The sequence below is a fragment of the Apteryx mantelli genome, chromosome 4 (genome assembly GCF_036417845.1).
Source record: "Apteryx mantelli isolate bAptMan1 chromosome 4, bAptMan1.hap1, whole genome shotgun sequence".
NCBI classification, from domain to species: Eukaryota; Metazoa; Chordata; class Aves; order Apterygiformes; family Apterygidae; genus Apteryx; species Apteryx mantelli.
The window spans coordinates 66,124,112-66,147,424 of record NC_089981.1 but is presented as its reverse complement, the minus strand read 5'-3'; the positions used below and the strand labels follow the sequence as shown (position 1 = coordinate 66,147,424).

The 23,313-nt window shown below is 40.2% G+C and overlaps 1 protein-coding gene across 1 annotated transcript in view; it reads right to left on the bottom strand.

The window, feature by feature from the left end:
* Positions 1 to 264: 264 nt before the first annotated feature.
* LOC136990960 (neurexin-3) overlaps positions 265 to 23,313 on the bottom strand; it is a 309,599-nt gene continuing 286,550 nt past the window's right edge. Inside the window, exon 6 of the mRNA XM_067295682.1 lies at positions 265 to 479. Coding sequence (XP_067151783.1) covers positions 265 to 479 — 215 coding nt within the window. The remainder of the gene's footprint in view (positions 480 to 23,313) is intronic.

Below are 23,313 nucleotides of genomic sequence, written 5' to 3'. Positions count from 1 at the left end.
TCACCAGTTCCAGACCAAGAAAGGAAACTTAAAAACTTAAAGACTTAAAACCCAACACTGTCCATAATGAAGAACTGACAGCAAATCTCCATGCAGCAATGCAGGAGAGAATTTCTCTCCGCAAGAGAATATCATTATGAAGGTCTTAGCAGCTATTTTAGAAATCAATCCGATCCAATCAAACCAACAGAAATTAAACAAAAAATATTAAAAAATCACTAAATCACAAGCCCAAACTAAGAGTGAAAGGGCAGTGGGAGTTTTTTATACGATACCTAAATTGACCATAAGTTTGACACGGCCCCCGTCCAGCTCCAGGCGCAGAGTGTCAGCAGAATCTCTCGAGGTGGTTGCCATCAACAGCCCATAGGCACGCTGGGACATGAAACGGAAGGATACGTCTTCTGCTTCTGTATGCATGACCATAGGCATGATGATCTTCATGTACATGCTGCCATCGTAACTCAGGATGGAGGCCTCTGCAACAAATCAGTAAACAATTGAAAATATGAAAAAAAAAAATTACTTCTCTGTGTGATCTTCACTCTTGAAGAACCCTGACATCTTTAATAGAGCACTGTTTTTACTGAAGCCATATAACTCACCCCAGAAAAGTATGTACTTCAGGGGTAAAACACAGCAACTGTTTAACCTCATCCAGCAGCTCTACATGACGAGTATGAGCAGAAAAAAGAAATATGTGGTGCAATACCACAACTGGAGGCAGCAGTATCCATGGAGTCAGAAATCCCACAAACAAGTGTGTTATCACTGGCAATAATAAGCTGACACAGCCTCCATTTTTTCATCTTCCATAAAATAGGATCTCCTTCACTAGTCCAGCCTTCCCTAGCACTACCTGGAACGACTAGTTTAAATAAAGCCTACAACACTTCTGCTACAGCTTTTAGTCTTGCCTTTGCAGCCTCGGAGATCCTATTTCTGGTACTCAGAGTTGCTGCTTATTTAGTGAGGAATTTCATCATATTGCTAGTCCTTAAAAAAAGAATAATAACTAGGGGCAATCACAGACTGTGACACCACTGTCCAATACAGCAATCCTTCTTAAAGCCAAACCTTGTACAATGGTTTTCATCCTACTTTCCATTGAACACACTATCCTTGGTTAGAAAGGGGCTATTTCCACTACCTGTGGAAAACTACAACACAGGTAGTAATCTCCAACTATTTATGTGCTGGCACAAGCTGTTGGGAATAATGAACACCACCTTTTTACCTCTGGAGAACTTTATTACCCAGGCGATGTAACAATTAAGTGCAATAGGATCAGCACAGTCAACAAACAGAAAGCTGGCATCCTCCAGACAGAGAAAGTCTACCAGACTAACAACCAGAAAGATGTTTATGGCCTAAAAAAGACCAGTGATGGGACAACAGACTTACAAAACAAACAAAAGAGAACTAAGCCCTATACTTGTTCCATTGTTTCTGGTGTTTGAATTTCATTTAGCAAGTTCACTGGTCTTAGCTATTAAATGTGAATTATTATGAATTTAGGACCTACAAAAATACTACAAAGGAGAGAAATTTTTTAGAAAGTCCAGAGAACCATAGCTAGAAGTAGTAGAGTGAAAATGAACAAAGAAAATCTAAAGCAGGAAAGGAAAAAATGTTTCCAAAGTGTAATAAGTTAGACTGTAGAATGGTTTCCAGGGGTACACATTACTCAGGGACAGTGAAAAGTAGGCTGTACAAATCCTTAGAAAGAGGCCAGAAGAAACATTAGTTAATGCTGAACTAATAGATCTACTCTGATTTTGATCCTTTCATCTTATATCAGTGCTTTGTTGGAATGAAAGGTACACTGTAAAGGACAAGCATGTATGAATATGAAAGAGGTTTCCTAACAGGTCTTTTTGATATCAGATTTGTGCTGGTTTTGTGATTTTTTTTTCCTCCCTCCTTACTAGTACCTAATGTTTCTGGAGCTTTGCTGACACAACTGATGGCATTGGAAGGCAAATAAAGAAACAAACCAAAATCCATGTCAGATTTAAGTGTCATTTGAAACACAGGAAATGGCAGGAGACGGAGGCACAAAGAAAGCCAGGAGGATGGAAAAGGACAAAAACAACAATGAAAGAAATTATATTTTTCTGTCTTCTCTGAGGATGTCAAAGAAAACAGAGAATTCAATTGAGGAAAGGCACTATAAAGTACTTAACATTCTCTTATTTGTTCAGGCTTTTGCCTGCAGAAACTGATATTCTTCTCTAAGGGGGTAAATTTAAAGTCTTGTGATAGAACTGCAGCAAACAGTACAGCATGGCAATCATTTCAGTCTGTGAATATGCTCTAAAGCATTTTTATCAGCACAATTTACAAATCCACACAGATGTAATAATGTACAAGTCAGAGTGTCCCTTCTCCCCACAGCCCACCCCTATGGAAGGCAGAGATGTAGAGACTGCTCCATGTAAGACTTTTATCACAGAACTATGTCAAGAAGTCCAGATGTAAAAAGCAACCGACCAGTCTAGCTCCTTGGGCACGTGGAAGGTCTGGTCTGTAATTCACTCATACCAGTGCCTCATGCAGTTTAGCTAGTTTTCTGCAATGTCTGGGACTCTCACTGGACACCCCACAGCCCAGGAAAGCTAGCACCCCATCTAATTTAACCATTTACAACAACACGTATTTGGAATTTGTATGGTTTCTTGATGTACTTCAACCCATTTCTCCCTATTTTGCAGCAGAGTCACTCATGCTGACATCACTGGAATTTCTAGAGGGAAATGCAAGCTTGACAGAACCAATCCTTATCCTCCTCTCAATGCCCAATGGGCCAAGTATGTTTTGGAAAGGGGAGCTGCACTACTTGGGCAACCAGACTCTCCAAGGGTTCCATGTGATGTACTGTGCTTTCCCAGTACTATGCTCACTTTTATTCTGGTCATAAATTGTATTTTTCAGCAGTGAATTAAACAATTTAATGCATTAATGTTTTCTATGTTTCTCTATGAAAAGAATTCCTTATATATTTTTCACATTTATTCATTTACTACATTTCTTTTAGCCCTGTCAAATAAGTCGCTGTTAAGACTTTGTACAGGACCTGGGTCTCATGGAACAGCCAGTGTTTGGACAAGTATGCCTCAGAGGAAAGTGTTATAGTAAAAGGGCATATGGATATAGAAATCAGTGGATGCATGCATGCTAGATAAGAGTAGTTGGACAGGAAACTGAGGAACAAGCTTACCTCCATGCTGGAAAGGACTCATAGCTGGTTCCACAATGGCTTCTAATATACATATAGTGTGGTAATGAATATGTAAGTGAAGGGGTAAATAAAGATATAAGTAGGGAACTGATACAGTGACAGAGCAGATGTGTTTTTGGTTAAATTGGTTACATTTGACGGGAATCCCTCTGGGTGTGCTGGCTCAGCAACCCACCGCACTACTAGCTGGCAGGCAGCACTGCTCTGATCATGGGACGTACAAACCCGTTACAAATAAGTTCTTTCCATAAGCAGCATTAAAATAAGATGGCTACGAGCAGCATCCATATTCACCAGTTTCCTTAGCTGCACTCCCTACACACTGGCATGGTCTGTAGACACAAAGCTCTCTACACACAACACCCACTCAGCCATACATACACCTTGTGGGTACCAGCTGTCAGTGCTGCCCTGGGGACTCGCATCTTCTCTTAGCCAAGAAACAGAAAAGGAAAGAAAACTCTTTTTTCAAGTTGGGGAATGGTTTCTTCTTTTCAGAGCTCAATTCCCTTTCCTCTCACACCTGCACCCCTTACTTGCCATCCACAACTGCAAGCTGGAAGCAAATGTACTGTATATAATACATACACTCAAAGGCAATGAGTATGTATGCACAAACCTCCTTGCTCTCTCTCCTCTCTCACTGCAGATTGTATTAGAAAGTGCAGTCAAGCATGAAATGGCTCTTTTGACGCCTTCAGCTCAGATGTGCCTTGCATGAAACAGTTTGCCCTAGCTGTGAGGAGGGGTTGGAGGATATCAGGACTGTGAGTGGAAGCATCTGACACAAGTGCCCCAGCGCTACTGCTTCCCTCTCACGCATTAGGTATTTTGGAAACTAGAGCTTTTCTGCAGACACTGGAAGACAACAAACTGAAAAGAGACAGTAATGAGTTTCTTCCCTTTTAAAAGAACCCATTTTTGTCCTTCAGCTCCACTGATTCCATTGCCAGAGAATAACTGTCCTTAGACAAGAAACCCCAAACATTATTATTAAATTTACATGAGTGGGACCTGAAGAACACCCAGAATTGCTGAAGATGGAACAAAAATCTAGAAACTGATTTTTTTTTTTTGAATAGGGTTTCTGAATCAAAGTCTGAATCCAAAAAGTCAGGAAAAAATGCTAATTCAATCCCAGATTCAAGTATTATAAATGTTACTCATCTTTGGAATGAGCTACACAGTGAGATGGAGTGGAAGAAGCTCCAAGAGGCAAAGGCAAGATCAGAGACAAAAAGATATCATACCGAGTAAGTTCCCCGTTTCCCACCTCCAAAACCCCTCATTTCTTCTTCTAGGTAATGGCTGAAGCAAATCAGTAATGAGTTTGTGCACAGCAAAGCCTTCCCTAAGCTCTGCCCACACCATCCTGATCTGGAGATACAAAGAGGAACTGAGGGTTTTCAACGAAGTTCCAGTCACCAGATCAACAGCCATTTAAACATACAATTAGTCAATAGAGACAAACCAGAGAGATGAAACTGGGAGCAAGCCTCCAGTTGGAGGGGATAATCAAAATTAATCTGACAATCAAGGAAGTGTTTCAGTTGACATCCAACAGTGTTTCTAAACCTTACTTCAGTCTTGCTTACTGCCCTTTCTCTGGCCAGTCTGCTACCAAAAGAGAACAATGAATCCTTGCCACAATTAAGGGGATTGATGTTGAAATAGTCTCCACATAGTTGTAACAAAAGTTGAGTTTTTGTTTTCGTCTGTGCCCTATGCCGACCTGAGCCTGGCCCAGTTCAGACTAGGCATGCACCTGACATCTTTTAAAAATACAAAATTTAATGCCCACCTTACAATTCTTCACCATCTGGAGTATCCGGGAGCATTTTCAGCACAACGTCACTGCAGGCAGAACATTCTCTCCATGTAAGAAAATACCCTTAGTGACAGTCACAGAAATGAAACCTATCTCCTTGTTCTGACAGTCAGACCCCAAAACTAGAGGAAGGCATATTACAGCTAGGTGATACATAAAGAAAATCTGCTCAGGGTTGAATGTAACTTGGTGCTGCCTAGGTGACTTCAGTCTTCTAGGGTCTCAGTGAGACACTTGTGCTGGCAATTTCCGCCTGAATACAGGCATCCATTTGATTGTCCTCGACCAACTCCTGCAATGGGACTGTGATATTTTTGATTAGCACCATAAATATAAGGAGAAGCACACTTATCTGAGTTAAGAACACATGCACATTCCTTATACTATTAGGGTAGCCATGATATTTGGATGTCCCACACAGATGTGCATAGAAGCAATGGATAGTGTACGAGGCTTCACCCATGTTTCAGACAGCCACACAGATTCACACAGACAAAAAAATCCAGACCTGCATTTACTGGTGACCCCAAAGCCAGAAGCTTCGTTGCCAGTAGCTTGATGATGGGAAGAGGAAGAAACCAGGTGCTGATTCAAAACTGCCCTTACATAATGCCAGAGGTCCATGAAAATCAATATGTTATTAGGAGCGATTAGCTTCCCAATCTTGTGCTCTGAAACCCTGCCAGCTTTAATTTTACACTTAGCATCCAAAGGAGCCATTCTCTACTCCTTCCCCACAAGGCTCTGCATAAACCTCCTGGGGAGATGGCAACGGGCATATTCTTAGAATACAGATACAGAAAAATATTCAAGGCCTCTTTATGCTCTTTCTCCTGCTTTCTAACCTTTTGCTTGTATTCATCTCTATTCTTTTCCTCATTCTTTTTTTCCTCCCTTTTCACTTCTTTCTGTAGTCTCTTGCTCTTTTTTTTTTTTTTTCTCTTTCCCATGCCTCCTAGACTACAATATAGCTCTGTTCCTTCTTGAAGTTTCCTGAAAGATGACAGCGGAAGAAAGAGGAAAATTTTCCTCTCTTCAGGAAAAGTTTAGCTAAAGTCAGCAATGACGACAATTCAGGCGATATCAGCTATACCATACAGTTACATTTGCCATACAGTTACACCACACACACATTTAGTTACACTGAGAGTCAGCTATCACCACCCAGACCCATGTGGAAGAGCTTCCAGAGAAAAGTGCATCTCCAATTAAACCAATCGGTGATGCACAAGGCACCTAGCAAGGAGCAAGCGTGGAAAAGAACAGAGATGCTGGTTCAAAACTATGGGGAATATAGACCAAACATTTCCAACTTCTCACAAAAAAATCAAGACATCCTTCAAGATACTCATCTCAAGAAAAAAGTGCCAGAGCTTTGTATCCACAAACCAGACAAAACTTTCCTGTAGGTGTTATACAGCACACATCTTTCCATTTCCATGCAAACATGCCAGCTTTTCTTTTAATGTATCCATTAGCAGACACACAGCCACAAATAAAGTCTCGATTGTTTAAAAAACAAGATATTACTTTAAAAAATGAACAAGTGAAAAACGCAGCTTTCTCAAGGGACTTAAAAAAAAAAAAAAGTCTCATTCCTGTGCCAAGAGGTTCCATACAGATGAGTTTCAACAAGAGAAGTCAGTCAAGCTCTTAAACTGAAGAAGGGGTTTAACATACTTACTTGAATCAGTTGGGGAACCCCTTTTTCATCCCTGGTGTAATTTGGACTGAGCATCATCAAAGTTTTGTGTCACATGGATTTTAAGGCCTTCAGTTAGGATTGCAAAATCAGGACAGCTAGGAAAGAATGACTATGTCTACTTGGCCTACTAAGAGTTGTGCTTAAGCTGCCTTCAAGACTGGACTTATTTGCTATTCATTCCTGCTTGTAAATGTAGTGTAATGTTTAGATAGGGCCTCTTTGTTCTGGCGTATAGAGCTGGGTGTGCCTGAGCAGGCTCACTGGATGGCTACACCGCCATACACTGTGGCAGTGGGTCTCACCTACGTTAGCAGGTGAAAAGTAAAGACCTCTAGAGGCGTCCCTGCATGCCCATAGGGAATACAGTAAGATACAGAGGTATCTCTGGGGTCCTGACCTGACTTCCCAAACACCACATAACAGGGGACAACGCATAAGAAGAAAAGCCCATTGCAAAGCTCTTGAGTTCTCTTGGTGATTTTATACTTGCAGCTGCCATGTTATAAGGCAAATATTTTCAAAATTTAAGAAATATTTTATTAACCGTAATAAAGTTTTTTGACATAGATTCACATGTGTTGCCTAACAGAGTCCCTGTCATTTTCAGCTAACAGAACGGGACCAAATTTGATTTAGTGTAACATTGCTAAAAACTTTTAAAGTAGCATTTGACAACTTTGAACATATTATGGAAGAATAATTTCCTATTCAGCTAAAAACATAACAAATTGCCATTATCCATAACAATCACCAGCATACACAAAAAGACAGGTTTGATCCCATAGCTGTGATGTTCACTTCCTCAACAACTGAATGCAGGAGCTTGTAAAATGTGCATGCCTTTGGTACATAATGTTTTATGAAAGAAAATTAAGAATTTTGCCTGTCTGTAAATAATGGAAATGTTGTGAGCCAGAATGTAATTATTCAGACTGAAATCTGACTACACTCAGGAGTTAATGCTCCTATTTTTGTGAAAAATGCAATGAGAACTTGAAATGCTGACAAGTGCTTAAGACCTTGTGAAATCAGTGGTACCATGCTCTGGCACTGTTCCTCCACCAACTCAGAAGAAAAGGCAATGTTTACTAAATGCACTACAACACATTTTGCAGCAAACTGGATTTTCCTTGGATGTCTCCCATCCAAGTGCCATTGGACCTGACCCTACTTAGCCTGCCAAATAGGAAAGATTAACTAGGAGGAATGTAAATGTAATTCATTAGCACTTAAAAGGACAATAATAGAGAACATGAAACAATATTTAAATATCTACCTGAAGTGGGTCCATAATATTATAAAAATTTATTAGTCGAGCAAAATGCACTGCAGATAGTATCACTTATTGGCAACTGTCAGGATTATTGTACCAGTAAGAACAAAGCTATTCTGCTTTAAAGATTTCAGCCAGCCAAGATGCCAACAGCATTATCATTATTTGTTAAGCACTGAAATCAACTCATGAAGATAAGATAAAGCAGTTGCTAAAATCTTAGACACATACAAGCACAGAAATGTAAGGAACCTCGACTAATAATCTGTTCCACTCCCTGCACTAAGGTAAGATCAAATATATCACAACCAGCAGCTCCCAAACTGCGGGCTGTGGATCACTAGTTGCCCATGAAGCTTTGTAAAATTGTTCCAGTGAGTCCATGGAGCCATACTGCTTCTTTATTTTTCTATCTAAAAACTGATGAGAGGGGCTGAGCAGTCTACAAGACATTCTGAAATTTAACAGTAGCCCATTGGTTCAAAAAGTTTGCAAACCACAACTCCTGACCATTTCCAGTCAGCCATAAACAACCTGTTCTTAAAACATTCTAGAGATGAAGCTCTCTTAAACTCTCTATATAGCTTTTGCTGGTGCCTCACTACCTTCAAAGTATTTTCCTAAAATCAGTCCTAATTTTTCTCTGCTTCAAATTAAGATGATGGCTTCCTTCCCTACTGCCAATGGATATACATATCTTCTTTACAAAAAGACCTTTATATACAGAAGCTCTGCATGCCATTATCCCAGCTCCCTTACTCTGTTCTAGATTAAGTAAACCCTATTCTTTCAACAACTTCTAGCTTTTATTTTCTAAAACTCTTGGCTCTTCTGTTGCTCTCCTTTGGCTTTTCTTTGATTTGTATACTACTTTCTTAAATTCAACTCCCAAAATTTGAATAGTGTATGCCATTTAAGACCAAATGAGCACTAGAAGTAGAATAACTACATGAGACACCTTTATCAGTACAATATGCACAAAATATTTCCAAATGAGCAGCAAACGAGAGAGATAATGAAGCTAGCTTCAAGGCATTCATCATATTTTCAGGGATGCAATACTGGTGGGGCAGTAGTAATAATCATCATTTATAAGGCCAGTACTATAGACAAAAATTGCTAGCAGATGCTTACATAGACCATCTGGATGAATATTTTTCATCAAATATATCTTCTCAAAATGTTGCAAACTTTATTGCATCATATTATAAAACATTTCATCACTTTTAACATACATTTAAGTTTGAAAATAGCCTGAAAATGCTTGTTGGGTCATAGAAAAAAATAAATTCCTGAAGAACAGCTGAAGTGCAAACTACACCTTTTTATCTCTTTAGAAAGTCAGAACAGAATGAACACCCTATTCATCCTCTGCTTTTCAATACCATTGTCCTCTCCCCTATTACAGTACCTTACATATTTCCCATCTCTTATTTTCTTACGCTGTTTTTCCAAAATCAAGCAGAAACATGAAATCACTACAGGAAAAACTACTGTCTATGTATCCACATAATAGAAGACTTGCAAAAGTCTGGGCAAAAAGCCAAACTAGTAGTCCCAAGCAACACATCTACACAAAGATGAAGGGTTCAGTGTAAGTACAGTAAAGTCCTTTCTCAAAGAAAAAAAATAGCTTAATACATAAAGTTAGGAAATTGAAATAATTTTGTTTTTGAACAGAAGCAATTCTGAATTTTTTTCGGAATGAGGCAAAAATTTTTATCTGAATCCGAAATAAACACCTTGCTCCTCTAGTTCAATACTAAAATTAGGTTAGCTAACACAAACTTCTTGTAAGATGTTCCTGAGAGCTTTCAGCTCAAAGTGGAAGAAATCTCAAGGAACCAGTAACTGTGAACCTTCCACCATTGTAGGTGGGAAGGTACAACTCTCTTGCAATTTCTGAACATCTTCAACAAAAACTGCAATCAACCCCTTCTAAATTTTAACTTGGCCCAAAGAAGGCATATTAGGATCCAGAAGCACAAATCTCCCTCTATTTATAAAGCTCACAAGACTTTGCATTGTGGATTCTAGCTTTTGTTTAACTTCTATGATGAAGTGACCTCCCAAGTCCATTCTTCTCCTAGAGAAGAACGTATTGGTTTTGATCAGCACCAGCCTTCCTACATGCTTCCCCCCCTCCTCCTGTCATTACCATACACAAAAGAGAATAAGCTAATTAAAGGGGGTGGGGAGAGAATAAAAAAGCCCTTAATCCACAAGGAAAGGTAAATGTTATCTGATAAACTTAGCATCTCCCTCCTCCAGGCTGTAATCATAAAGAACTGGGCTGGGGAGGAGCTATAAGAGCACTGAGCGGCACAGTGGAAATATTTGCAGACAGAGGAAACTGTAGCTTGTAAATGTTATTGCTAGCCCTGGTGGGTGAAAAGTGAGGCAGTATTGCCATAGTGAAGCTTGGCAGAGACACAGGGGAACCAAGAAGGAGCACATAGGCTCTTCAAGCCCACTCCAAATGTCACTCTAACATTTACAGAGCTGTGTGCAACTGTTTGGGAAAAAATCTCCGACAAGAGGGTTAAGGACAGAAGAATTGCTCGAAGCCAAAGAGTGTAAGGGGGAAGGCATGGGGAAATCTGCTGCTAAAATGATAGTAATTAGAAGATGATTTCACTTCTGTTTAGTTTGAACAGTTCTGAGTCCTCTTCATGGCATGGTCAAGCCCCATAAGTATCTGATCAGCATCTGTCTTTTCAGTGGCATTCACCAAGAAAGGGCGGTTATAGAGAAGACGGAGTTAGGCTTGTCTCAAAGTGTACAGTGAGAAAAAGAGGCAGTAGACACAAGTTGCAGCACGGGAAATTCCATCAAGTTATAAAGAAAAATCTCACACAATGAGGGTGGTCAAACACTGGAACAGGCTGTCCAGAGAGGCTGTGGAAACTCCATCCTTAGAAATTTTCAAAACTCAACTGGATAAAGTCCCAAGCAACCTAACTTACTTTTAAAGTTTGCAGTGCTTTTAGCAGGCAGTTGGAATAGAAACAGTTGGAAATGCCCTGTGACAAGAGCCACAATGCACTGCTATCACTAGGTATCTCCCCATTTCAGATACATCACCTCACACCTGCAAGTTGCTACTTATGTGAGAAGGAAAAGATTTACTAGTGAGTTATCACAGTAACGGCAACACTGCTTAGAGCACATTGTCATGACTGAAGAAACAGAAGGTTCAAATCCTAGCTGTCCTACAGACATTGTATGTCCTTGGGCAAATGTTTTACCCCTTCTGACTCATCTCATAACAATTACAATTAGAAACCAAACATACTGAGATTATGACAATGACTAATCACATCTGACTCTGGTTTGCTTTTGGTCCTTTCTCCTGCCAGCTGGTATGCTCTCACTGAACTGGTATGTCACACAGCTGCCAACATCTCCCAGGGGCTGCTGACTCTCCGGGGAAAATAAAAGGCTACGTTTTTCCTGTGATGGCTCTAAGAGTGGCTGTCAGCAGTAAAATTTGCATTACTTCTCCAGATTTCCAAGAGATGAGGACTCTCCTATAAAAACCATGGATCTTAGAAAGCTACCAAAGATGTGGTATGTCCAGCCTACCATCTTTGAAAAGAGAGGCTGTAGTGTGAACTTTATTCATAGCCTTGTATGAGCACCAACAATCTCCCCTCAGGGTTGGTTTTTGACTACTGGAAAGAAAAACAGTAACTCATATTGCCACTAACTTGGTTTATGGAAGGTGCCCAGCACAGACCAGGCAATCCTCAATTTCCTCTTCTTCCTTCTTGTCTGACAGCCCCAAAGCCCTGAACTTCAAAAAGTCCTGGAAGGAGTGCTTTAACAGGATATGGAGCAGAGGGAAAACATGGGTCTACAAACTGTAGACTAAACTTGTCCACAAAAGTCACACGTATACCATGATGATTTTTAGAAAGCAACAATTCTTCAACCCAGCAAATCTCTGACTCAGGAGGGACCAGAAGTGAGAGTTCAGAAACTGTCTGCCATACTGAAAATAAGTAGGCAGAGAAGCAGGGTAACTAATTATAACGAATGAAGGCAAACAGCTCCTCAGAAAGTGGAATGCCACAACACTCAGAAAGGCTGGCAAATAGGTCATCTTTGGGGGAAGTGTGATAAAACAGAGCAGGTAGTAATTAAGGGGCTAATGACAGCATACATGCTGAGGAAAAATGCAGGATAACATTTAATTTGGGGTTTCAGACTACACCTTCCAAACTTAAAATACAAGATAAACTAAGTAGTGTTTATAACACCAGGCCGTGGAGGGAGGCCCCTTCAGATCCCTTTCTTCTCCCACAGAGCTGCTGCTTTCCTTAAAAGCATTTGCAAAACCACCGATCCCAGGGCAGTTCCTGTCTGAGAGCAACAGTCAGTTGGTGTGGCACAGACGGCAGTGCAGAAGTGACAACACTGATTTCCAGGGGTCTGCCAGGCTCTGTCCATTCCCAGTTCTAATGAAGTCATCATGGCTAGTGCTGCTCACCCAACTAATTACAACCACTGGCCAATAATTGTAACCACAATAAAGAGGAAAATAGAAGCAGAATCTAGTAATTGGCATGGAGTGATAGTTATGTTGCCAGAATCACAAGGGTTGAAGCAAAAGACACAGGTTCAAGCTTATAAACTTCACCAGCAGATAAAGTCCTCTTTTCAAGTAAGCAATAGGCACTGCCTTTGGAAAACAACCCTGCAGACTGAATTCCATTGTATGACTCTGGTACCTGTAAACAAATGTGGTTCCATCATAAAGAATTTTATATTAAAAAAAGAAAGAAAAAAAAGAATTGGCATAGGCATGTATGGGGCTCCTGTATTAGCGATAACCCAAATTACCCAGAATTTCCTTGTGTGGACAATTAGAGGAATGCCCATGAGCCATCTCTCTCTAACTCCAAACATGACCAGCTGCAGTTTGCTCACTTACAAAATCAGTAGCTCTTGCTAATGAGACACTTAGCAATTCACAGTCTAAAACACTGGTTACAAACATTATGCAGATTCCTGTATTTATTAAGCTTAGCACAAGCCTACATCAAATTGCAAAGGCTGTGGTACAGGATCTTCTAAGTGTATAGACTAGCACTCAGTGAATGGGTTTACATACAACAGCAGCCAGGCCAAGTCCTCCATCCAAAACTCAAAGATTTATCTTTATGGGGAAGAGAGTCGTGTTAAGCTGCTGCTTCTCTGAGCTCCAAGAGCCTCCAAGGATCTTAAAGGGGATTGTAAAAGATAATAAATCCTACTTCCTGGGTAACGTGTGAAGGTTTAATCAATGTTTGTAAATTCTTAGAGCTACTCCAGTCAAAAGAACGGTAGATGTATAAATGATGACAGTAGCTGTGTCCCTAAAACTTTCATATTCACCACAATATGCCCATCACAGTACTGCCCATCTAATTCACTCTGAAGTTCATGGCAGTGGTCAGAATACAACAGAGTGCCACGCTCCAAAAGCACTGACTCAATGCTGCAGCTTAGTAAAGCTGGATCTTCCTTAGGTCTTACTATCAGTAGATTACTGAGATACTTCCTGAGGCTTGATTCTATCCTGACTCAAAACAAGACCAAATCTTGAAATTACCAGATATCTTAGTCTGAAATATAGTCAAACCAAGGAATCACAGGGTACAATTGGTCCCAGAAGATTTTCAGATCACCTTCTACAGTATCTGCTTGCTGAAATACTTGGATCTCCCCTGCTCTGAAATGAAACTGCAAAGCAGTCACATGGTCATCCCATATCAAGACACTTGCATTCACTTATAGACAAGATGTGAGAATGTATCCATATCCTATATTGTTCCGTTTAAACCAGACATAATGAAAAACTCAAGAGAGTTTTGACAGTGAAGAACCTGCTATTTATCCTGTCTAAAGCACTTCTGTCCACTGTAATAAAGTCCATAGGGATATTTACTCTCCAGATTGCTAGCAGCTAGCCAGATGTGATGTATTTTGTAACAACATTTCTGACCCATTACATCAAATTATGCCAGATTAAATGCAACCCATCAGGGCAAAGAGTTGCCACAGATCTGTGATTTGACTCAGACAGAAAATTCAACATCGGCTTATCAGTAACTGCACTCCTTGCATGACAGCACTTTAACACAACTTCTTCACTGGATGCTAGGCAGTGTACCTGCAGAATTAACTGCCTGGGCAAACAAACTTAAGAATGGCTGGGCACGTAATAAAAAGCTTCAGTTCATCACGGTGTTCTAAGGTTCTTCAGATTCTTGAACCTCTTTACATGCTAAGCCTAAAATTCAGGCAGACTAATTGCAAGAAAGGTTGTTTCCCTCACCCATCAGTGTCTGTGCAGCCCTCTTAATGTTCAGAACAGCAGTAAGGACAATATGAGCAATATGACTAGCCCAAGGGAAGTGTGATGAATTCAAGCATCAGCCACTCATTCCTAAAGACCAGAGTTCAAATATATCTTAGACAGAGCGAAGCAGGAGTTTTGTAGGCTCAACCTAAACAGAGTTTTTTCACATCCTAAAATCACTGTTTAGAATGATCCGCAGGGTTGTCTGTGCTCATAAGTCCCTGACAGGGGGAGGAGAAAAGCCACCTATCACAAGTATGACATGTTTGCAAAGTTGAGTGCAGTCAGGAAGTTTAAGCTCTAAAAATAGATTCTAAATTCTAGTAAGAATTTAGTTTTTTGATAAAAAATGGTCAGCAGCCATTGACTTGTGTAAAGAAGTGTTTGCCTTCACCTAAAAGGTCTCCCAGGCTCTTTTAAGTGCAAGAGAGAGTAAATTGCAAAAACTATCCCATTTAGCTCAGTGGGATCACAGGTAAGGTCAGGCCAGTCAATAACTATCTATTTACTGGAAGGAATGAGGAGGAAACAACCAAAAGGTAGCAGATCCATAAAGATACTTAGATGCACAATTCTTTTATAGCAATTAGCTCTTGTTGATACGAATATGAGATAGGTACCTAATAAGAGTTAATTCTGTAACAAGAGAGAAGGGAATGAATCAGAGCAAAGAGAACATACAAAGATGAAAACCAAGATAAGTTTGGGGGATGGACAGACATTCAAATGTACGTCTGGAGGACTGGAGGGGAACAGAAGTGCTTTCACCTGTATTATGTGGCCAAACCTCTAAGAGTACCAGAAAGTGAGATTATTAGAACAGAGTCCAATACAATTTAACAAAGCATGGCAAAAGCAGATGGGAGTGTGGCTATCAGATTAACCTTGTATAAAGGCTGTGGCAAATCCATCATCAAGTTTTCCAAGGTCTGTGATAGCTTGACTAGAACTGGCCTTACAAGCAAACTGTGTTTACTTCAGAGATGAAAATTTTGTCTTCCCTCATTATAAAACCCTGAAAAAGAGTGGGTAAAATATAAAGGAGTGGGGGGAGAGATTTTGACATTTTCCACTCTCTTAGACAGATATTTCTCTATAGTGAAAAAGCCATTAATCATTACCAATAAAAACTGAAAAAAAGTAATTACAACATCTGAAGGCTGAAAGTGATCTGGCAGTGTGCGGCTTTATTCCCCTTGTTTCACTTTTTCAATGACATGCTGCTCCAGTGACATCTGCCCCTTCTCTGAGGCAGTCTTTCACAGTCTACACACTTACTGTTTCTGCACCTGTAGGAAAGTAATGGGAAGGCAGGGCTGCAGCTCTGAAAAGGCAGCCGTCTGCAGGGGGGAGCAGGGTTCAGGTGTTGCTCAAGCAGGGGCAGATATGAGCAGTCTCACTTAAGTGCCTCTCAGGTCTGTCCACATATCAAAGGAGTCACACTTGCCATTCCATGAAGTCACTCTTGCCTGCGGGTCTGTGACAACAACCAAACACAAGAGACAAGGAGCAGTGAAAGCTCTGTGATAAGGACAGACAGGGCAGTGGGGAAAGCCCGCATAACATTTGGGGCTGAAACACACTGGTGGAACTGCATGCGAAGTTGGTATCGAGCCTAGTGTTCCAGACGGCCTCAGATAGCCCCTGATTTAGAAAATACTCATGACCCCATCCAGAAGTCTTCCCAAAGGAGCTGTAAAGCTAAATCAAAGCCAAGATAAGGAAACAGAAGAGCTCATATTCCCAAAGTTTTCACAATCTAGAGGATCCTATACAATTTCAGAAATGATTTAGACAAAAATTACTTCACCACTGGAGGAACTGTTTGAGTCTGAATGTAACAGCTGCCTATTGGGATAGCTTCAGTTTGAAATCAAGTACATTGCAAAAAAATGAGTTAAAACCAGCTGTATTTGCTCCACCTGTCAGATTTCCCTTTCTTATTGTCTGTTTCATCAGAATAAAGTATTTCTTTTTTCCCCTGTTCTTTCACATTTTTATTTCTCCTGTTACTTGCAAAAGACCTGTACAAAAAACAGCAAAACTGGCCAGCTACCTCCAACAAGACAAAAAACAAAACGGATAAAAAAATTCCTACCTGTAAAACAGAAATCAAATCTCATGATATTTTCCAAATCTCTTTTCCTTCCAACTTCCATTCAACTTTGGAAAACAACAAAACAGAATACGCACACAGTGCTGCCAAACACACAATAACATTATTTTAGATGAGAATTAAAGGGCTGACTTTGCTGTAACAGCAAATATTTCATGCAGGAATGCCATTCTGCATGATATTAAAGCAACAAGGGTTACACCTAGTCTCATTACACCTTTTCTCCTTGGAAGCACATGAGGACACCTGCAGCCACTTTGTCTTCCAGTGCTCATCATTTCCTCTTTACACTATGTAAATGCTCATCCTGTGTCAGCTAGAATAAGTACCATCTCCACGAAGGGAGGAATACAACAGAAAAACATAACCAAAGAGAGGCAAAGCTCTCACTTCATCCAAACAGCAAACCAAGCTCAGAGCAACTAGGAATATGATGGCTGTGCAGTTTAATGACCAGTAGCCAGGCAAAGTGAAATCTGTGCTATGCACCAGGCAGGTGCCATTTCACTATTAAAATCCTACAAAATGTAAACCTTTTCCATGATGTCTTAGTCATTCTGCCTCAGCTTTGCCTTGGAGATACTGTACTTTGAGAAGAACAACCACCTTGGACACCTATTCAGTCCTTAGCTTCTCCGATGCAATGGGACAACCGATGCTGGGCAAAAGGCAATCTCTCACTTCTAAGCCCTGAATTTACAAAAAGATCTGCCTTTTTTTTCCATTGAGAGTTTCACAATAGACTGTTTAAAGCATCAGTCCAAACATTCACAGGATGCAGTTACTTTTTTTATTCTGAACATGGGAATTGCAGTTTCCTTTTAACTTGTTTTTGCCTATTTTTAAAACAAAGTCTTTATCATATGCTCTTTGAAATACCACTCCAGGACTGTATCTACTGCAAATACTAACTTTCCTCAGCTCTACCAGAAGAAAGCTCAATTTAATCTGTTTGTAGGTTCTAGTCCTCCACTGTAGTCTTGGTTCTTTAGAAAACCCATTCATTTAGTAAGATTGCAATAAGAAGGGGGACTTTGCTGCTGGACAACTTACCCAAACCAAGAAGAGCAGAACTACAAACTGGAACAAACAGTCTGGAACCTGAGAGTGTATGATTTAAACAGTAAGAATGAGCATTTTCTCCAAAAAATAAGTTATATAAGGGTAGAAATAAGCATTAAAATATTGAAGACAGTTCCCAGTAAATCAGGAAACTGATGGATTTTGCACAGTTCTAACCTCACAACATCACAGTTTGTTTCTTTAATTACTAGATTACGTTATTTATTTAAGAAGAAATATTGATTTCCCTGTTTCTCAGGTCCTCAAAAAGCTTGATCTTACCTATATAATATTACTCAGCATTACGATACTGAACCTCACAGAGGTGCCTAAGGCGTGGAAAGCAGAGGGGTAAGATTTCCTCAGTCTGCAGTAAGAAGAGGCAGTTTCTTAGAGACTTAAAGCAAAACATATGTTGAGAAAATACAAGACTAAGTGAAACTGCCATCTAATGGTGAAACTATAACTTTGAAGCAGGCTTAATAGCCAGGACACAAACGTTGCTTTGACCTGCATGTCTTCAATCCGGATTGACAATTTTCTTCTTCAGCAACATTTAATTAAATGCTGCTTCCTAGAGCACTGGCTGCTGGTGAAGCAAAAGCATGTGCCTTAAGTAACAAAATATATCTTCATCTGGGATGTGATTATTTTCTCAAACTGCCAGATTTGATTCCCAGTTTTATGCTACAGATAAGAAACTGCACAATGAAGAACATAATAAAGCAAAATTTCAGTCTTGGATTTTCTGAGGGCTCATACCGTCTTCTTAACTTCTGCTGGAAACTACAAACATTGGAGGAGGGCAGAAATGCTACTGAGCCAAACAAGCTAAATTACTCCACTAATACTGATTTACTGGACATTTCAGCCCAACCAAACCAAAACACTTTCATTTCAGTCACCTGTCATTTGCCTCATGATCTGGTGGTATAACTCCCAAATCACTTTCCTCAGTGATTCAGGTGTGGCATGATCTATGGCCTTGCTATATACCAGAATATACCAAAAATAATCTAGCCCAAATGGGTTAATATGCCCTCCTCCACTTTGCTGAAACAATAGCTAATAAGACCCCTTTATTATGTTTCCACTGAGCCCATTATAATCATGGCTTATTAGCTACAGCAGAGGCACAGAATTCAAGACTCTTGAGTTCTATTCAACAAGTCACTTTGTGATTTTTCTTTAGTTTGATGTGAAACTGGGAAAGAATTACATTTACCTCTCTTTTACAATATCTTTTCAGATCCTCACAGAAAAAATGTTACAGAATTAAAAACAATATATTAAAAGGAGGTTGCAAATGAAAAATAAAACATAACATATTCTTTTACTGAGGATATTATGAATCAGGCATAGATTCATTTGGAATCCATTTCTGACAGGTCATCAGAGTCTAATTCTACATTATGGTCCAACACAGCTCAATTCCCTCCCTCTTTCTAATGTGAAAGCAAAGGCCAGTAAAAGCTGTCAGACTGCTAGGATGGAAGATGTGTCCCTAGGACACATACAAAAAAGAATGCTTCCCTCACACAAATATCTCACCAACTTGTCATCCTCTTAAACTAAAAGACCTGTTTTAAAGAGTCATGCAAGAGTAGAAAAGCTCATAGGTTAATACATAAGCCATCAATCCCCACATCACTGGAGAAACAGGATATTAAGCACTTCACCTGTAAAAGCTGAAATGCAGCCTCTCTTGCACAAAGGAAGAGCAGCTTCTCTCTGTTTTTAATACATAGCAATTCATATGCTCCTACACTGGGCTCAGTCATGTTCTTGAGAGCTGCAATACGATATTTGTGCGATAGGGTACACCCTACTGCAGGCTTTCTTCTAACTGTTCCTGGAGGGTCTGCAAGGGTACAAAGGAAGCCCGGTGGGGTGGAAAGGCTGCCTGTATTTAGGTAACGATACACTTCAGTATACATTTCAAGTCCATTTTAAGTTTAAAAAAAGTGCAAAGCTTGTCCCTGAAGGAGTCTGCAGGGATTTAGCAAGTCAAGCTAGCCAGCAGCTGCTGGGCAAGGGGAGCAGGATGGTGGGGGCACAGAGGCCCTGGGCCCTAGGGGCTGGCACGCTTACTTGCATGCTTTTGGGGGTGCAGAGTGGGGCAGGAGGCAGTGCAGCCTGATGCCATTAGATGACGAAGAAGGCTGTGATTGACTCCTCATTCATCCTACTACTCCTAAGAAGTAATTGCTATGTGTTTTTTTTTTTTTTTAAGGGAATTAGGACTGTAGCAAGGCTTCTCCTGAGGTGGAAGAGAAAGCAGAGGCAAGGGTCATGTGTTTCCAGGAGCATCTTGTACCAGTGCTGGATCAGCCTAAATGTTGATTCAAGGGGAGCTTTTCCTAATTTACACCTGAAAGGGATTAGACACAGCTCTACACCTCAGAGGACATCCTATTTTCTAAAATAAATTGCTGAAGGGCTTTCTGACCAAACATGGAAGAGGACAGGTCTTCTAATGGGGTGAGTCTCCTGCCCAAAACTCCCACTATTTGAAGTTGCCAGCACAATTTTAAAAGCATTATGAGGTCCTCAAGAATGCCATTTGAACTGGATTTCTTTTACAGCAGAAACTGAAACAGAGAAATAGGAACCAGTTCATCCGGTGTCACACTGCAAAGCCGTGACAGGGCAGGGACACAACCCAATGCTCCGAATTACTGTTCCACCTGTCCATTACTGTGCCCCTGTCCCATTCACTCCGGAAGCTCCAAGAGCTAGCTGCCACCTCTTTGTTCTGCTCTTCATGAGGCAGGCCCTGAACAATTGTCAGAATATCAAGCAGAAATTAAAATAATGAAGATGATGAAAGTTCCTCTGTAAACCGAAAAATAATCACAAAAGCCTAAAAATGTCTAAATCTATATGGGAAGGGGACAGTTCTTGACATCAGTTGGAATGCAGACAGTAAGAGTCTACAGAGGTAACACCTGTTTCTCTTTCAAATCCTGCAGATAAAGAAAGACTCAAAAGGGGAAGAACTGAGGCACAAGACAATTTTTTAAGATTTTAATTAGCCTTTCACTTAGACTAGGATTTATTTACTGCAGAGCTAAGCATCCTTCATAGTTAAAAATTCTCTATTTATATCCGCTAACTGTGCAAATTCCCTGGTTCCCTGAATCCAGACCAGCTGCTGGGCACAGCTGTGTTCCAACAAAGGCATCAAAACCAGCAGGGATTGCTGCGGGATTGTGATACTTTCCCGATTTCACCCGCATCTGGAAGAGGAAATCACAGTGCTATTCTCACTCACTCCTGACACAGCTCAACAGAAAAACACCAATCTAATTTTAAAAGCCTGATAGACGGCCAGTCTGAGAAGCACTCAAATTTTAATGGCCTTTAAAGATGGCACTGGCACATTCCTCAACAACACACAAGGTTGCCAACATAACGAATATACATATATAAGCACGTATTCACTTGCAAAACTCTTGGACAAAGCAGAAGACATCCTGTGAGCAAATCAGACAGATTAGGAGAGATCAGCATGCGGAATTGCAAGCAGTTAATAGTCTGGCAGCAAAGGAACTTCTGTTAAATAGAAAGAAGGGGATGTAAAAGCAAAGCAACTACCGAAGTGCCTCACCAACAGGAACATCAAGGCTAAACCCACACTGCAGCTGTATGACTGCAAATGACACTACTTGGCATCTAAACCTTGAAGTGGGTTTTAGCATGTGACTTTCATCTTCATGTGAGCATCAAGCTCAAGGATGCAGAAAGAGCAAGGCTGCACCTGTGAGAGAGGACTGGGGCACATCCTCTACTTAATGTGTCCTTCTGGCCACCTGAATCCTACCCCTGTTTTCCCCCAGTCTCTCTGGCAGCATGCTGGCTGTTGTGAACAGCACTTTTACGTAATGGACTCTTCACCCTGCAGGGACCTAACTTAGCTCAGGAAGTTTACTCCAAGAGCTGGCTGCTAAGCATTACACATGGCAACCCTGAGCTTTGTCAGGATTTACCGCTTTTATGAATCAGAACCCAAATGATTTGCCTACGATCGAACAAATTTCATGACAGAGCAGGACTGGAACATTTATCAGCTAAATGGCAGACTATCACACTTAAACCAGGCTAGTCTTTTTTTTTCTGATGAGCAATATTCAGGAACTAGGGACAGTTTGGCAGTCAGAAAAGTTTCTGTCCTCTGCCTGCCACAGGGGTGAACAGCTAGCACTAACCATACTTGCTCCTACTCATATACGGACTAGAGAGAGAGAGTCTTATGCTAGGCTCTGCTTTGCCAGCAACCTATCAAAAGAACTTGGACACATGCGATGCTTCCCCTTCTCTTTCTTATAATGTTGCATGTATACTTCTTCTAATTGGGATTTGAGTTTTTCTGGCAACAGTTTTTTCACTGTATATTTGACAATACCTTCCTTAATGGCAACCTTTTCTCATCTGATATGGTAATATATATTACATAATAATACTTCTGAGTTGCGTAAACATGGGGCTTGTTCCACAATTCTTTACTAAGATTTAGCAAAAAGTTGAGGCATCAAAAAGTTATTTTTACACAGTAAATTACCCTTCCTAATTCAATATGAGTTATTATAATAAGTAATTACATTAAAAATTAAACAAAATATATTCTGGGAATCAGCATCTTGTATATTTTAAATATTTATTCACTTTCTCTCTAATTGGAAAAACATACCCAGTCATTAGTAGGATTTAGAAAGAAAAACAGATCTTTTGAAGCTGGAAGACATTTCTAGGTTTTCATTGTTCAGAGGCATACATTTCACAGATCTGCACAAATTAGAAATAGAAGATCTAGATAGATCATTCAGCTCCTTTCCCTCTTACTAAGCAGATTTCGTTAAAACATATAGCAGCCTGGTCATACTGTGCTGCTTTATCCCCTCTAATTTCCAATGTCTAACTGATGGGATTTCCATCTCTTCCCTGGGGTTTCTTTTCTATAACCAAATACAGCTCATTATCAGGATGCCCTCTGTCATACTGGTCACTTTCCTTTCTCTAATTTAACCCACTATTCCAGTTAGAGTCCTGTGAACTTCCTTAAATTATTCCTCTTCCTTGGGGAAGGTAGTCCTCTCATCAGTGCTGATTCATCATGCTCCCCATAGGTTTTAATTTAACCAAGCAATATATATTGAACTCTTCTCATCTTTCTCCGTAATTCCTCCCTGCAGCCTTCTGATTATACTTAAACTTTTTTTTGTCTATTTCCTTCAGATTGCTGGATTTCAGTCTAAACCACTTGACTGTATCCTCTTTATACTTTTTTAAGAGATAGCCCTGAAAGCTCATTAGGGGAATACACATTTTATACTCACTTTTTTTTGAATATGTATTCCTACCAGATTGACTAAGAACATTTTTCACTATAGCATTCCTGTAGATGAGTGTTCAGTGTTACTTCATTAATGCACAATTTATCAGGTGCGGAGTAATATTCAGGCTTTATTCAGGCTTATTATCTTGGCAAAGGTCAATGGTTAAAACTATTCAGGGCTACCTTCCTCTGTGCTCTGTAAATCTCATATCACTACTGAATTAAATACGTTCAGACAATCGCTGATATACCATACAAAATCTCATCATGTGTTTAGTGCTTAATAAAGGGCAATAAATACTTTTGTCTTTCCAATGCAAAAGCAACTAGAAAGTTTTTTCCGCTTAAGTGGCTCAAGTACTAAAACATTTGACCTATCAAAGGTTGCTTGTTTACCCCCCCCCCCA